Consider the following 17,287-nt stretch of genomic DNA (forward strand, 5'->3'; position numbering starts at 1 on the left):
CACAACAACCTGCCAGACCTCCAGGCTCCCAAAAGCCACACGTTCAGGGAGCTGTGAAGACAGTTTTCAGGAGGTGAGAGAAGCAAGTAGGTTGTCCTTGGACACCAGGTCCCTGGTCGTCCTCAGGGCACAAAGTGAGGCCCTGCCCACAGCAGGCGGGATTGTGGTGGCAGCAGCGTGGAGCTGTTTTCTCCCCTTGGACCCAAGATCCAGGCTCCCGGGTTGGTGAGCTTAACCTGCCACTCTGCCTTCCTGCCATGGCTGTGAACGTTGAATGCGTATTTGGCCTGGTGTCAGCATAATTCTGCCGGTGCCCAGTGACAGCTGACTATGTGTGTGTGTTTGTGAGCCTGTTGTCTTCGTATAGCAGTATGCTTATTGGTGTGTTTTGTGGTTGTGTATGTGTATATTTGTGCGTGTGCTAGTCAGTGTGCACCCGTGTTTGTGTGTGCCTGTGTGTCTATGTGTGTGTATCTGGTGGTGCTGGGGAGACTTGTGTTTATACATGCATTTCTTTGTGGCTATGCCCTCTGTGTGCCCCATGCATGTCCTTAAACTTGGGTGTGTTTCTAGCCCTGGTTCTCCATGTGAACATGTTTGGATGAGGTTATCCAGGCAATATTTTAATGCAGGAGTGATCTTTGAGTGTCAGGCTCCAGCCCTCTGCTGGTTCTCACGACCCTTGAATGAGTGGGTTCTTTGTGTGCGACCTGAGCCATCTGGCTGCCTTCTCTGGGTAAGGTGGAGTGTGGGGGTCTTCCGTTCAAAAGAGAGCTGGCAGGGGCTTAGGAAGGTTCAATGGGCACAGGGTGGCCTGTGAGTAGGTGGCCACCGGGAAGGCACCAACTTGATCCTGGCTTAAAATTCTTCCCCACTTTCACCTGTCACAGCTTCTGACATTCCACCATTATTGAGTCATTCCCCTACTCGGACTCTCTTTGATGGTCCATCCATCCCAGGGGAGGAGGCCAGGGGTGCTTGGCAGCTTCCTGAGGGCAGAGCCCCAGGAAGAGGGAAAGAGGGCAGGAGGGATTGTGCATCTGAAGGACTTGGGCAAAGCCACCGAATTTTCTGGTAGCATTGGTGCCCGGTGTGGGAGAGGCCAGCTGTGGAAGGCAGCTGCTCTAGCTTTATGGTCACCAAATAGCAAGGCTGAAAAGAGTTTGCTGACCACCCAATCTAGCCCCTCATAATACAGATGGGAAAACTGAGGCCTGCAAAGAAGAAACACGGGGAACCTGGGAGGTTCTGGAAGTGTGCTGACATTGCAAAGTGCACTGGGCGAAGAGAAAGGGGACCTAGGTTCTGCCATGGTTCTCCTGCTGTCCTGCTTGGTGACTCTGCAAACGTCCCCCTGTCCTCAGGGCTTCAGGTGCATTGTCTATATCATGCGGGCAGTGGCCTGGCTGCCCCCTGTGGGCCCTCCCAGCTCTCACCCCATGATTCTGGAAGCAGGACTCCTCACCACCTCAGCCCTTCCCAGAGGCTGTGCCAGCATGGGGTGAGGCATCCCTTTCAGCCTGCCGAGGTGTTGGTTCTGTCTGCCAGCCTCTGGGCCTGGCAGATCTGCTCTCCTGGGGCTGAGAGAGGTGGTGGTAGCTGATGGGATCTTCTCCTCCCTTTCCTGTTTATTTAGGTATGCTTCTGGCATTTGCACAGAGCCTCAGAAAGAAATTGAGAGACATGCCTGCTGAAACAGCCTCCTTCTTTGCAGGATGTCTGTTGGGGTACCTGCCTTAGAAATGGCCATGAGAGGAAGAGCTGGCCTGGGCCGAGGGAGGACCATGGGGTTCTGCCTTCATCCTGAGCACTGCCTCAGGGGCCCGGGGTGGGCAGCCCAGGGCTCTGCAGGAGTCAAAGACAGGTCAGGTGCACCCACCTGTCTGCAGTGACCTAGGGTCACTTTGTTAAAAGGGCAAAGGTGATGAAGGCAGGATTAAGGAGGCAGGACCAAATAGATGATGGAATTGGGTCCTGGTTGCGTACCTACTATGTGTCATTCATGGTGCTGAGGGCTTTACACTCAGGTGAGAAGGTGGCTTAGAGGCCAGTGCTGACATGTGACTCCCAGGTGCCCAAGTGGTGTTGCTAGAATGCAACCCCATGGCCCCCCAGATGCTACCTCCTAGGGGGAGAGCGAGGTTCATGTGAGGATGGAACCTGGCAAGTCACCCTTCCCTGGGCCTCCAGGTCCTAACCTGTGGTCCTAGGTGACAGCCCTGAGCTCAGGGGAAAGCCCATCTTCCCTTCTTTCCTCCCTTCACCAGGTTCAGCACGGGGCCTGGGGCTCGGGGAGGATGGGCTGAGCAGAGGTTCCCATTCTGGCCTTTTTTTTTTTTTTTTTTTTTTTTTTTGTCTTTTTAGGGCCATACCCAAGGCATATAGAGGTTCCTGGGCTAGGGGTCAAATTGGAGCTGCAGCTGCCGGCCATAGCCACAGCCACAGCAATGCAGGATCTGAGCTGCATCTGTGACCTACGCCACAGCTTGTGGCAATGCTGGATCCTTAACCCACTGAGTGAGGCCAGGGATCAAATCTGCATCCTCATGAATACTAGTTGGGTTCCTAAGCTGTTGAGCCACAATGGGAACTACTCCCATTCTCGCCTTAGATGTGTTTGTGTGTGTGCGTGTGTGTGTGTGAAAGTGTACAGGTGTAAAGGGGTCCCTACCCTGCCTGCCCCAGGGGCTAGAACTCTCTTGGTTTCCTTCCCAGCTCTACCACCTAACAGCTCTGCCACTCTCAACAGATGGCTTAAATTCTCTGAGCCTCTCTGTTTCCCCACTTGAAAACCCCAAACATTCTGAATGTAAGACATATGTCCTCAAGAAGGTTCCCAAGAAGAGGCAAGGGGCCCTCTTGGGCCTCCCCTTCTGGGGCTGGAGAGGTATTCTGTGAGTGAGTGCCCCCCGCAGAGCCCTATAACTGGTAATTTATTATCAGCATCATCACTTGGAATTGATTGAAATGGTGAAGGAAGGAAATTCCCATTGTGGCTCAGCAGTAACAAGCCCGGCTAGTATCCATGAGGTTGTGGGTTCAATTCCTGGCCTTGCTTGGTAGGTTAAAGGATCCAGCATTGCTGTGAGCTTTGGTGTAGGTTGCAGATGCACCTCAGAGCTGGCATTGCTGTGGCTGTGATGTAGGCTGGCAGCTGCAGCTCCAATTTGACCCCTAGCCTGGGAACTTGCATATGCCCCAAGTGGGGCCCTAAAAAGCAAAGCAAAAAAAAAAAAAAAAAAAAGAAAGAAAGAAAAGAAAAGAAAAAAGAAAAAAATGGCAAACAAAGAAATCACATGTCTGGAATTCTGAAAGGCCTTTGAGAAAGTCACCCAGGACTTTCTAGAGAAGCAGTGCTTTGGGTCAAGGTCAGCATGGGGGAGAACTGGAGTGTCGGGAACAGGAATGGGGGAGCAGCCAAGAACTCGGGTCCTTCCAGCGAGAGACTTTCTTGCACTTTGGTCATTGACGTGGATAGAAGCCCAAGGGGCCTGTGGATCAGCTGGAGGGAGGATGTCCCCGTGGGCAGTGAGCTGTCACAGATCAGGGCACAGCCTACAAGGGTTGGGGGTGGTGACACCAGGCAGCAGCCCTGTGCAAAAGCTCCTGGTGCCTTAGTTGACCTAAGCTCAGTGGCACAGCTGCAGGGGAATGGGGCTGTGTTAGCAAAGGCAGAGCACCCCATCTGGGGAGGGGGCAGGCCTGGTCCCCGCAGACTGTGCAGGCGCCGTGCTGAGCTTTAGACATCAGTCCCTGAGCCAGTGAATGAAAGCTGAGGCCTCCACCTGAGGAGCCCCGCCCGCCCGAGCACTTTGAACCTCCCGAGTCTCTGTGAGGTTGCTTTAGAAGAAAGCGTCTGTTTAAAAGTTCAAAACTACCAAACTGAATGATATATTCTGTGGCTCCGGCATGCTTTTGCAAGCATGTTCATTCATTCACTAGGTGTGACACCAGCCCTGTCCCTGCTGCCAAGTTGCTTTCAAGCTCCTCTGAGAGCCTAGACAGACTCCTACCTGTGGGGGTCACATAACTTCTCGGCCAAAAAATCAGTGGTTGTATTAGAGCCAACAAGGGTAAAAATACTAATAAAGCTGGCAACTATTGTGTTTAGTTTCTTAGTATTTACCGCTTTACTCGTGATATCTTAACTCGTTTAATCCTTCCGCAAGCCTACAGAGTAGCATCCTAGCCCATTTTACAGATAGGGACACTGAGGCTCAGAGAGGTCCAGTAATTTGCCCACAACTTATCTGAACTAAGATTTGAACACAAGTGGTATGCAAGGACTTGAGCTGGTCTGAGAGGTGTGATAGGTGTGTGTAGTCAAGGGTGGCTTCCTGGAGAAGATGGATAAAGAGCCAGGCCCTGGGGATGTGGAAAGGGGCTGGGTGGGTGGGTGGGGGTTGCCCAGAGCCCTCTCTGTCCTACTTAGTCATCACTGCTTCCCCCACCCATTTCACAAATTGGTGAGGGGCCGTGCCTACCATCTCAGCAGCGGTGTGTGGAGCTGGACTTGAGTCCTGTTTGCCTGCCTTCGGCTCCCAGCTCTCAGCCACTGGGCTGGCAGTGAGCTCCATCACCAGGAGCATGGAGCACCCCATTTTACCCAAAGAAGAGATATGATTTGTCCACTGCCCCTCCCTAAAGATCGACTTGGGTCGAGAACAAAATTTTCTGAAGGTCGGTCAGTCCCTCTTCCTGAGTTCAGGACTGCAAGCTGCCTGTAGAAATCACTTCCTGGGACCTCCCCCTGAAGGGACAGGAGAAAAGGCTTGTCTCCCTTCATCCAGGGCTGCGTGAGGAGCCACCCTTGTCCCTCCACCCCATGAAGGAGGTCAGTAAGCAAGCTGCGAGGCTGGGCAGGGCAGGGAACTGGAGTCTGGGGTCTTTGATTAACGTTGCTCTGTGACCTTGGGAAAGACCCTACCCGTCTCTGGGCCTTATTCATCCTTGTAATATAGTCTTTTGGAATCTGAGTCCCCATTCGGGGGATCAGGAGCATTTGTTGAGCCTCCATACGTAGAGCCCTGAGCTGGGTCTGCTGGGGTGCACAGGGTCCTTCAGGGTGGACATGTGTGATGTGGCCGGGGGCTAACAGGGGTTTTCCCCATTGCTCTAAGGACCTACTCTCCCATGAATCTGAGCTCCCTGTCCTTTTGCTATTCTGTACACTGCTCACCTCACAGTGTTCATGGCAGTCTTGGTCATTGTGTCTTGCGCATAGTCGGCTCTTTACGGATGGTGAATGAGTGAATGTTATAGAGAGCTTGAGTCCCCAAGGTCACGGTCAGGATGACAGGTAATGCTTAACAGAGGAGCACTGAGTGATGGGTGGGGATGGGGATACGTGTCCCACTCACCCTCCTCGAAGGAAGAAAACTTTTTTGTTTTTTAAACTCAGGAGTAGGCTGAAGCTGTCCATATTGATGCATAAGAAGCTCCATAAATTGTGAAACGTGCGTCATGGTTCTTTGTACCACGAGAATGTAAAAGTTGTGAAATCTTCAGCAGTATAGAAAATAAAAGCCAAGAAAAAGTAGAAGCCCATTGGGGGAACTGGCTTGACAATACTACCTGTGAGAGAAGAACCCATCCAATTTAGCCAGGTGCATCTCCACCCCCACCCGCAAACCTGGCAAGAGGCCGAGATTGGGAGAGCCCAGAGCTTATTCGGAGTGGAGGTCCCTGCCTTTGAGCTGTGTCTCCCAGAGGGCCTACCGTTCCCTGGGCCTGCTACCCTTTGTGGTCTCTCTGCATTAAGCCTTGTCCTGTCTGTGGGTCACACCTCTGGAGCAGCCCTCCCCCTAAGAGATAGGTGTTGAACTGCAGCTGATTAAAGTGCACTGATGAAAGTTCCCATCGTGGCTCAGTGGTTAATGAACCTGACTAGCATCCATGAGGACGCAGGTTTGATTCCTGGCCTTGCTTAGTGAGTTAAGGACCCAGCATTGCCGTGAGCTGTGGTGTAAGCTGCAGATGCGGCTCGGATATGGTGTTGCTGTGGCTGGGGTGTAGGCTGGCTGCTACAGCTCCAACTCGACCCCTAGCCTGGGAACTACATATGCTGCAGGTGCAGCCCTAAAAAAACCAAAAAAAAAATGAAAAATAAATAAAGTGCATTGATGGGTAATACCAGGCTACAGAGGTGAGAGGTGTCTGAATGAAGGCCCTCTGAATGAAGTGGCATTTCAGCTGGGCCTTGAAGGATGTGCAGAATTCTGGCAGCTGGCCACAAGCATAGGAATGGGAGAGATTGAGTTGGGGGGAGGGGAGTAAGGGCAGAAAAATGAGAAAAGGGAAAGCTTGAAGAGGGTGGGCAGAAGAGGGAGGTCTTATGGGAAAAGCTCTGGCATGAGACAGGCTTGCCTGGAAGCTGTGTGTCCTTGGGTGAGTCATTTCACCTCTCTGAGCAAGGTTTCTTCATTTGCAGAAAGAGATAATGTTTCTCTGTCATTTCTGTTTGTGTGGGTGACACGAGGTGACATGTACAGCCAGCGTTTGCCCTCATCGTGTCTAGGGTGCTACGGCCAGAGCAAGGTCAGATCCAACAAGGGCGTGGCCTATAGCAAATGTCCAATTCTCTTCCCAGACCAGAGAGAGGGCTGCCAAGCCAACCCTTTATTGTGTGATGGATGAATGCAGTGTTCGGATTGTGTACAACATTAACTTCCAAATGAGTTACTTTCCCATTTCCCTCTGTCTTTATGTTACCTGGAATTGAGGCTGGGGTGAGGGAGTCCCCAGAATCCCTCTCAGGCAACTCCACCAGGAAGGGAATCTCCCTTCCCTTAGCTTTCCTCTCCCTCCAACTACCTGAAGGTTCTAGGTCCAGAACACCCCAGGCTGTGGCTCCTTGAGCCCCCAAATCCATCCCATTACCTGTAAAGGGAGCACTGGTTCGAGCTGCTGTACTGCATGCTGTCTCTTCCTTAGACTGGGAGCTCTGGGGGCTGGGCCCGGCATATCAGCGCAGCCTGACAAATGGACGAATGGCTTGAATGCGGGCTCTCCAGGCTGAGGTTTGCCACAGTCCTCCCAGAAGCGGCCCTTGCCTGCCATGGGTCATAAATGAACCAGGCAGCAGTCCCTCCAGAGAAGGTCCAGCCTTCCCTCAGACCTGGTTCCAAATCTGGAAGCATGCAGGGGGAATACTCAGCAAACCCTTCAGTCCCTTGGTCTCAGTCTGAGCTAGGTCACTCTGTCCCCAAGGTGGTTGCCCCTGCTGAGGTACAATGGTTCCAGGCAAAGGGCTCCACCCTGAGGGCCTGTGACAGTCACCAGCGAAAGGCAAGATGCCCAGGTTAGGGGTCCAGGGGGCAGGGTACTACCAGGTGCCGAGCTGGCCAGCCGTTCCCCAGAGGACCAAACGCCTGCTCCAAGAGCCTTAGTTTCCCCCATCTGTGCAACCAGGGCTGAGAACACCAACCTCCTGGGTGGAGGAAGGCGCTTTGGCAATCCTGGACGGGGTGGGTAGGGGGCGTGGATTCTTCCAGGTGGATGGGGGTGTGACCTCCTTACAGTGAGAGGTGAGGGGGCTGCAGATGCGGAGGCCCGGGGTGGGGGGGTGTCCCTCCCCTACGCAGCCCCGCCCCCCTCGGCCCTGAGGGGCTCCCTCCGCCCCCGCGCCTGGGGGGCTCGGGCGTCCTCGGTCGCGGCCGGCGCGGCTCGGCTCGGCGTCGCCATGGCAACAGCGGCTTAGGGGGCGGGGGCGACGTGGCGGGCGGGCAGGCGGGCGGCGTGGGGTGGGCTGGGCCGCGCTGCGCGGGCCGGGCCGTCGGCGCTCGGTCGGCGGGCGGGCGGAGCGGGCAGCGAGCTGCTGGGGCCGAGCCCGAGCCCGCGCCCGCCCTCGGCCGCTCGGCCGCCCGAGCCAGGGCGCGGGTCCCGCGCGGGTCCCGGGCCCGCCGGTGCCGCGCTAACCCCGCCTCCCCTTCCCCCTCTTGTCGCCCCGCGCGCAGGGCTTCCTCAGCCGCCGCCTCAAGGGCTCTATCAAGCGCACCAAGAGCCAGCCCAAGCTGGACCGCAACCACAGCTTCCGCCACATCCTGCCGGGGTTCCGGAGCGCCGCCGCCGCCGCCGCAGCCGCCTCCGCCGCGGACAATGAGAGGTGAGCCCGCCGCCGCCGCCGCCTGGCCCGGCCTCCGCGCGCCGCCGCCCCAGGATGCGCCCCGGAGGGCGCGGGGACAAAGCGAGAGCCCCAGCTGGGGCGCGCTGTAAGCGTGAGGGCACCCCACGCCACCCTCCGGCAACTTGTGGGGCCACCTCGGACGGGGTGGAGGGCGCGACGGGAGGACCCTCCTCTCTCTCCCCGAGGGTGAGGACTGGGTGACCCAGCCGCGGGGCGAGGCCGGGCGGGAAGTGCCCTCACCAAGAAGTCCTCGCCTCGCCGAGGTGGGCATTGTTTCCAGGGCGGTGCGGTGCCCGGGGCTGGGGAAAGAAGTGGCGCCTCCACCCCAGGATCCATCCCCCTGCCTCTGGAGCCCTTGGGCGTCCGATACAAAAGGCATTTTTGGCTGGGTTTTGCGGGGACCCAGCGGTGAGGAAAAGGGTGAACATCTGGAGGGGAGGAGCAGCAGGGGGCTGGGCCGCTTAGGGGGCACATCTGCTCTAAGTAGGGCGCGTGCTCCGCTGGGGGCTGGGGCGAGCGGAGCGGGCAGTGCTGGGGCCCTGAGCTCAGGGGCATTGCTTGAGGCCAAGGAAGAAGGGCCTCATCCTCTCCAGCCTGGGCAGCTGCTTCCCTCCCTCACCTCTCCACTCCCAGGGGTGTCTCCTATTCCCGGTTTCCTTTTCTTGGGCAAGCCTGGAGCAGGTGTGGAAATTCCAAGGGGAGGTGGCTTGTGGGGCAGAAGAGCAGAGGGAGGAGATGGTTCAGCCTGCCAGGAGTCACTGGCAAGGAGCAGGCTTCAGCTCGCAAGGGCAAGCCATCCTGTCTGCGTCCGGGGGCACTGGGCGGACACAGCCTCTCCGGGCCCAGGTCCTCCTTCTCCAGGTGTACTAGCCCGGCACCTTTCTACTTGGGCACAGGCATGGCGATGAATTCTGGTGCCAGTTAGAACGTGTCCCTGCTCAGCTAAGTGGAGGTGAAGGAACAGGCAGGCACCAAGGAGCCTTTTCAGCATTCAGCCCCCACATCTGAGGCCCCTGGCATCTGCCTTCCTTCATAGGGCTGTGCCCCTGTGTATGATTGGTAGGTTGGCACTCCCTGTCGGGGAGGCACAGGTAGAATGAAAATGTCTCTCCCCTCCCCCTTGGTTCCGGCAGGCAGAGGAGTACAAGTTATAGCCCAACTCCCGCCCAAGGTTGAGTGACTGTTTAACTGACCCCCAGCATTTTCTGGAAGAGTACCCCTTCCACCCTCCAGGAGAATTACCAGACCTTTAATTTTTATCAGCCCAGAACTACTCTCTCTAGGGCATCCTCACCTCTGCCTGCAGCTGGTTTCCTGCCCCAGCTGCCAAGCTCAGCTTGAGGCAGGACCCTCAGCCTTTCTCTGATGGCCCTGGTGCCCCAGGGGACCAGGCGTGCCCTGGCAGCAAGATTTAGCCAGGCCAGAGCTCAGCGCTGGGTGCAGCCACTGCGTCTTTGAAAATCTCCATTCCCATCTTTGTTATTGTCTGGGCGGCAGGCCACCGGGTTCGCTGCCTTCCTCCCTCTGCCCGGCCCCTTCCTCCGGCTTTCTCCCCCAGGAACATGCCTTTCTCTGCGCTCTCCTTGATGGGGGTCAGGACCCTCTGCACCCGCATGCGGGGCCTTGTGTACGTACCCCGTTTTGTGTGCATGCATGTTGGTTGTCTGGGGAGCAGGAGAGACAGCAGGCGGTCCGGCCTCTGAGTGTGTCTGCCCTCCCGGGAGCAGACAGCGTGCGTGCTGTGTTGCCGTGTTTACCTCCCTCCAGCGGGAAGGCTGCACTGAGAAGCGGGCGAGCGCTCAGCCGGCAACCCTTGGCTGGAGGTCGGGGCATGGCCGAGATGGCCTCAAGCGGGTCCTGCCCAGCTTGGCCTCAGGTCAGCTTTGCCACATGCTGAAGGGGCGCGGAGTCGGGGTTAGAGAGTAGAACTACAAGACTGTAGATGACTGTTTCTAGAAACGGTGGTAAACGGTAGCAGTTGGAGCAGAAAGTCACTGGCAGTGGTGTGGAATTGTCTTATTAATTTTCTAGAAACAAAATCTGGCTTGGTGGCTTCTCTGGCAGAGGAAGGGAGCCCGGATTTCCCACAGACAGGCAGAGAGACTGAGTTTGAAATCCTTCTACCCAGTCTTAGGTTTTGCTCGGACTGGGGTCTCCTGATTTGCCACTTTGCTTAGAAATAGATTGATTGGGGCTGCTGATGGGAAGGACGGGCAGCCCCCAGAGGTGTCCTGTTTGGAGCTGAGTGAGTAAAACCAACTACGGAGACCCCACCCCACCCCTAAGCTCATGGTCAAACCTGGCTGGGTGGAGAGGCGCCTCCCCCGAGGCTGACGTGGGGTGGTGGTGCTGGTGAAAACTGGAAGGACTGAACAGGCTATCTTTGGCTTGGCTTGGCTTGGCAGTGAGGAGGGGGTTGAATTCCTGGCTCCGTGGGATCCCACTGGGCTGCCATGCCTCTTCCTGGGAATCGGGTAAGTGCAGAGACAGCAGCCTTAGCGAGGGGATGGGTGAAGGGAAGTGGGGGTGGCAGCCTCTCTGGTGGCATCCCCGTGTGGAGAAGGAGCACAGGGTACTCGGGGCTGGGGGTGGCCACTTGGGTTCTGACTCTGGATGAATCCGTCTGCTTTATGGCTGCTGAAGTGGCTTTGTTGCATGCTTTCTGCCGTGCTCTGCCAACTGCTGTGTTGAGGAGGTTATTTTTTGCGATGGGATTCTCTCATCTGGAGGTGGGAAACCAGTTGGTTCTGTTCTGGGATCTTTCAGCTCCCTGGGAAAGGAGTCTGCCCCAGGTTGGAGATGCTGAGCTTGGCTGATGCAGGGAGAGGGCTGCTGTGCAGTTGTGAGGCTGGGGTCAAGCCAGCCGGGGCTCGGTGGGCACACCAGGGCCACAGGACATGTTTGAGCCTTTGTACATATTCCCCTGGGAACAGCCTGGGGAAGGTTCTCAGCCCGTCTCCAAGATTGCTGTGCCCCTCAACATTCATTTCTTCTTTGGAGGGTTTGGAAATAAGCACCAAAGACAGGTAATCATTTCCCCTGGATAACAGGCATGAATGCTGCTCAGACTTCCAGGTGAAAGGTGTGCTGGCGAAAGCATTTTTGTTTTGCAGGCTGGAAATGTTCCTGCTTCATTTACAGGACTGTTTTAATGTTGGTAAAAGCGATCTCGGATGTGGTGTTTCTGCCTTCCCAGAAGATAATTTCCGAGTCACTCATTTATTTATTAATGTTCCTGAGTAGCTAAGAGGGTCAGCTGGCAGTAATGTGCTTTCCTAGTATCTTCTTCCTCATAGTGTTTCTGGGTGACTCGGGCCCTCCACACAGGCGGGCAGCCAGGTGCAGGTGTGCGAGGCTGCCGGGTGCACCCTGAGATCGAGTACCCCTTGCAGGGAATGTGTGTGTTGCCCGGAGTTCCCACACCTGCAAGTTACTCATGGTAGGATTCCACGCGGTGTCAGACTAGGCAGGGAGGGTATTTGGAAGTGGGGGCGGGGCCTTCCAGGGGCTCTTCCAGTGGGTAGGCAGGGATCCGTTCTGCCCCTTCGGGTGAGGTGTTCCTTGGAGTGGGGAGAGGAAGCTTGATGAGCAACAGGGAAAAAAATGGAAGGTGGGATCTGTTTTCCTGCTTTGGCTGCTGACAGTAGGTGCAGGAGGGCTGGGCACCCAGGCCTGGGTTTACTCCACTCTCTCCCTCCCTCCTGTAGACAGGGCGTGCCTGGTCCTTTCCGCCTTCCCTTGGTGACGTCAACATGATTGTGCAGCTTAGACGTCTCTGGGAGTCATGGGAAGCTTGGTGTTCCTGAGGCAAACCACTTAACCTTTCTGAGCCTCAGTTTGCACATCGGCAGAATGGGCCCGATGATAATAATGTTGTTGCAAGTGTTAATATATTCAGCATGTATTCGGTAGAAAATGTCTGTCCTGTTCAATGCTGTTACCTTAGTAACTAACACTGAGTCTTGCACATTTCTTAAACGTTTCTAAAATTTTATTAAGTACGTAATAACATGTGAGAGGGGTTAGACTAGCATGTTGTAGGTTGTCACGACATGGCAGTTAATACTGGCAGAGCAAAGTCCCTTCATCTTGGTAAGACTTGGCTTTCTCATCTGTGGTATGGGAACAGTTACATATCGGGATGCAGTGTTGTGAGTTCAAGAGAGATGGCAGATGTTTCTGTCCCTCATATGGTGAAAAGGGCTGGACAGAGGATCATTTTTTTTTTTAATCATTCATTTTTATTCTTCAAACCTTATTTTTCAAAATTCCTGTTTTTAGTAGATTTCACATTTCTCCAGAATAAAAAAATCATCTTATCATTTACTATCCTGAATGACTCTTCAACTTTTCACATTCCTTTCTTTGTGATGATTCTTTTTTTTTTTTTTTTGCTGTTTAGGGCTGCACCTGTGTCATATGGAGGTTCCCGGGCTAGGGGTCCAATCAGAGCTGTAGCTGCCGGCCACAGCCACAGCCACAGCAACATTAGATCCAAGCCACGTCCGTGACCTACACCACAGCTCATGGCAACACCAGATCCTTAACCCACTGAGCAAAGCCAGGGATTGAACCTGCAACCTCATGGTTCCTAGTCAGGTTTGTTTCCGCAGAACCATGAAAGGAACTCCAGAGAATCATTTTTGCTTTGAACACAAGGAACAGCAGATCAGAATGACCCTTGTTCTTGTCTACCCCTGTGAAAGCAAATCTCTTCTATGTCTGTTTTAAAAATTGATCTTAAAAGTTCACTGTTCCATCTGATGTTCGGGCCATACTTTTAAAAAAATAATTTAGACATTTAGGTTATGTCTAGCTTTTCCTTGTTAAAAACGATGGCCGGAGTTCCCATCGTGGCACAGTGGTTAACGAATCCGACTAGGAACCATGAGGTTGCGGGTTCAGTCCCTGCCCTTGCTCAGTGGGTTAACGATCCGGCGTTGCCATGAGCTGTGGTGTAGGTTGCAGACGCAGCTCGGATCCCGCGTTGCTGTGGCTCTGGTGTAGGCTGGTGGCTACAGCTCCGATTCCACCCCTAGCCTGGGAACCTCCATATGCCGTGGGAGCGGCCCAAGAAATAGCAACAACAACGACAAAAGACAAAAAGACAAAAAAAAAAAAAAAAAAAAAAACGATGGCCGATATTTAAATCCTTGACTATGCATCTTGGTCTACATCTGTGATTGTTTCTATGGGATAAAGTTGTAGCATTACTAGGTCAAAGAATACAAACAGTTTCAGGTTTTTGATAAAAATGCCTCCCACGGAAAGCCTATAGCAGTTGAGTCTCCTTCAGTGATTTTTGAAGGTGCTCACCTGTTTTCCTTACACCTTTAGAAACAGTGGGTGTCATCATTAAAACAATCTCTGTCATTTGTATAGGCAGAAAAATGGCATTTCTTTGTTACTTGCATTTCTTTGCTTGTTAGTGATTGAACCTTGTTTTCCTGAGTTTAATGGCCAGCAGTGATGCTGCTTTTGGATCTTGTCTATTCCTGTCCTTTGCCTTCTGGACGTTCTGACAAGCCCCTTGCAGGATTCTTGGTTGTCCTGTTTGGCCTTCCTCACCTCTGAGAGTTCCCACGTAGGTGGATCTTTGTTAAATGGGCCTCTGCCTTCCAAGCGGTTATAGCGGTGGATTCATTAATTACCTGCAAGGAAGGCTCCCTCCACCCCACCCCCCGCTCTCCATAAGGGAATCAGATTTAATTCTTAATCCGATAATTATCATAAGGAGGCCTGGCATTTGCACAGCACTTTGAGAGGCCTTGGCCGTACAGAATAGGTAGGTGGTGTAGGGGCTGTTAGATTTGGGAAAACTGAGGCACACCGTTAAAGGTGTGCAGGTGGGCACATCCCAGAAGCCAGGCCTCAGGACCACGTCCCAGCCCACCTGCAGCTTTGAACTTGGAGTCTATGGGCACCTTTGGGGCAGGGCTGACTTTGAGCCTCGCCTCCAGAGAGGGAGGGCCAAGCCCCAGAACATGACCCGACAGAGAGAAGAACCCATTTATTTTTGCTTCCTCACTTTTATCACCTTCCTTTTAGATCTGCAGCTCCCTTGAGTATCTTCCGAAGACCCGAGGCGCGCAGTATTTTTCAGAACGGTGGAAATTAGCTAGGGAGAATGTGATCATCCCCAGGCTGGGGTTTTAAAGGCTGGAGAAGCCTTTCTCTGTACACGTGTCTGTAGGCCTGTGTACATCCATGAGTGCGTGTTTTTGTATGTCTTACAAGCACGCAGCTGCCCTCAGGAAGGTGTGCGTACATTATACGTAAAAGTCCTTGTACATGTCTGTGCATCTGAAATGAGGAGTCGCATGTACAGCATTTGGAACAGTGCCTGGCACTTCATGTTGGGTTGGACCACATGAAGTGGCTGTTTTTGTAGGTCGGCTGTGGACATATGGTCCATTCCAAGTGCTCAGTGAGTGCTGGCCAGCGTTCTCATTGTGTCTTGTGTTCGTATGTGTATGTGTCTACCAGCGGGTGCGTGTGTGTTGACACTGCACCATGTGTGTCGTGTGTTCTATGTTGGAGCTCTCACCTGTGCACACCTGTGTGCATGTGTGCGGTTGCTGTCTGGGCGTGCGGCCTCTGAGCTGGCCAGCCTGTGAACTAACTGCCCGCCCTCTTGAAGAGAACCTCCCAGGGCTCAGCATATCCCCAGGCCATCAGGACAGCCACCCTTGGAGTCCCTGTATGCCTTTAGTTGCCAGCAGAGCCCAGGCCGGGGTGCCAGTCCCGAGGGGTGCTATGGGGCCCAGCTGCATTCTCTTAGAGTAACCCTGCCTATTTCCAGGCCCCACGTTGAGGGTATGCAAATCGACTCTTTAATGGAATTCCTTTGCAAAATATTACTTGAACCAGAAAGTTAATTACCAGGCTCTAATTAATGGCTATTTTAGAGGGCCACAGAAGAGAGTTGGAGATCACAGGGAACCCGAAGAGGCAAGAAGGAAACCATCCACCTCCCCCCGCAGGCATGGTGGCCCCTCCTAGGTGGCCGGGCACCCTCAGCTCCTCCCTGCCCACCCTCCTGGGGTGATAGGCTGTGGGCGAGTGGAAAGGCGCCCGTTGCATGAAGAACCGTGCTGTGTGTCTACTGGCCGCCAGTCCACCGCCTGCGAGGAGTGAGCCTGGGCCACGTTCCCAGCCTGGAGGCGGGGGCGTGAGTGGCCGTGGAGAGCAAGTCTGGATTGGGGTGAGGCTGCACCACACCTACCCCCACCCTCTGAGGCCCCAGAGCAGCCAGGTGACATGCCTGAGGCCTGGGCTATGGATGGGACTGTCACTGGCCACTCTCCGGGGAAACTCACCCCTTTCCTACCCCTCCAGTGGCCTTTGGGCTGCTGCCTATAGGACCCCCTCCCTGCCCGGTTCCAGAGCCTGAGAGAGCTTCTGGGGGAGCAGATCTCCACCGGGGCATGCTCCCCCTCAGTGCTCAGTGCAGGGTCACCTGGGGTCAGATCTGCCTGCCCACCTCAAGGACAGGCCTGCAGAGGAGATGGTTGCGATGGGAGTGATGCAGAAGTTGCCCCTCCCAGCTGGGGCACCAGGACGGCTGGCCTGTGTCAGCAACCCCTCCTGAGACAGAGGGAGCTCTGTCCTTGCCTGCCAGCCACCTCCAGTCTACAGGCTACACCATAGCCCCCAGCTGTGCACATGAGAGAACCTTCCTTGGCAAATGAAAGCCAGGTCCCTGCAGAAGCACCAGAAGTCCCCTCTGAGCCAGGCGGGTGGTGGGGTGAGAATCCAGGGGAAGGAGGAAGAGACGGATCCCACCTGCAGGGGTCCCTGGCAGCCTCCTGGGAATACCCTGTGCCTTCCTGGGGGAGGGTAGGAAGTGACCCCAAGGTGGGAGGTCTAGCCTGATCCTGTGGGCATGCCAAGAATAGGTCGTCCCCGGGTTCTCCTGCTCACACCCGCTTCGGTAGCTGTGCACCTGACTGCTGGAGTTGTCCCCTTGAAGGCCCTGGCTGATGGCAGCCTGGGGGGCTGCTGCTGGGAGGCTCTTTGTGTCTTGAGGAGGTGCTGAGGGGTCTGCCTGATGAATAACTGCTAGGAGGGAAGGGGCCAGAGGGCAGCCCCCAGCTCCAAAAGGCACCTGAGCAGGGCTTTGTCGCCCTCACCTCCTGTTGCCCCTCCTGCTGCCACATGTACCTGGATCGCCATGGGCCAGGCTGGTGTGGGAGTCACAGGAACCAGGCTCCTGGCCCCGGTCGCACTGAGAACTCAGTGTGATCAACCCGGGAAAAGTCTATCTCCCAGCTCTCCAGTAGGGCTGGTGAGGCAGGAACTGGTCCCAGTAAAGGTTGGGTTTGCACTTTGCCCCACCTCAGGTGCTCTGAGGGGTGGGTCCCTCCTTGTCGGTGAACCCCCGCCTCCCTTTTCTGGTGGCAGCCCCCAGTGGGGGAGCCAAGGGGCCCTCCCTGCTGGCTCTGGCTGCTGCCCAGTTAACCCCAGGCCTGTTGCCTGCCTGTTGCCCTGACCTCTCTCCCTGCCTCGGGCCCTTGTATGCCAGGCCTGGTTGTAAAAGAGCTTCGGGCAGATATAGATGCCACCCTGGTAGCGCAGGCTCTAATTTGATGCGACATTGTCGTGGGGAGTTTTCAGACGGAGGGCAGTAAGTGAGCGCAGCATCTCCCTGTGCCCACTGACTAAGGGGAAGTTAATTTCGTGCTCCGTCTTTCTGACATCCGTAATCAAAGCTTCGTGTCGCAGCTGCAGACTGCTAGCACGTGAAGGATGCGTGCGCCTCAACAATGACAGTTTCCGGGCTGGGGAGGAGATTGATTAATAGGTTGGTTGTTCACAGCCCCGCCCCTCCACGCCCATCACCCTTCTTTCCCCCCTTCCCCAGATTTCACCCGGAAACTCAGTCCTAGAATTGGCTCTGGTAAAACTCCATTCTTATCTTAGAAGCTGAGGGCCTGGCTCCAGGGCAGTACTGACTAGCCCATCTCTGGGAGGACCCCCGGATAAAATGCAGATTCTTGGGGGAGTTCCTATTGTGGCGCAGCAGAAATGAATCCGACTAGGAATCATGAGGTTGCGGCCTTGCTTGGTGGGTTAAGGATCCAGCATTGCCGTGAGCTGTGGTGTACATTGCAGACACGGCTCAGATCTGGTGTTGTTGTGGCTCTGGTGTAGGCCGGCAGC

The 17,287-nt window shown here is 55.0% G+C and overlaps 1 protein-coding gene across 1 annotated transcript in view; it reads left to right on the forward strand.

Annotated features, from left to right (window-relative positions):
• The window catches only part of DAB2IP (DAB2 interacting protein), a 127,554-nt gene that overhangs the window by 38,444 nt on the left and 71,823 nt on the right, over positions 1–17,287 (forward strand). The window contains 1 exon segment of the mRNA XM_003353636.5: positions 7,956–8,104. Coding sequence (XP_003353684.5) covers positions 7,956–8,104 — 149 coding nt within the window.

The sequence above is a fragment of the Sus scrofa genome, chromosome 1 (assembly GCF_000003025.6).
Source record: "Sus scrofa isolate TJ Tabasco breed Duroc chromosome 1, Sscrofa11.1, whole genome shotgun sequence".
NCBI classification, from domain to species: domain Eukaryota; kingdom Metazoa; phylum Chordata; class Mammalia; order Artiodactyla; family Suidae; genus Sus; species Sus scrofa.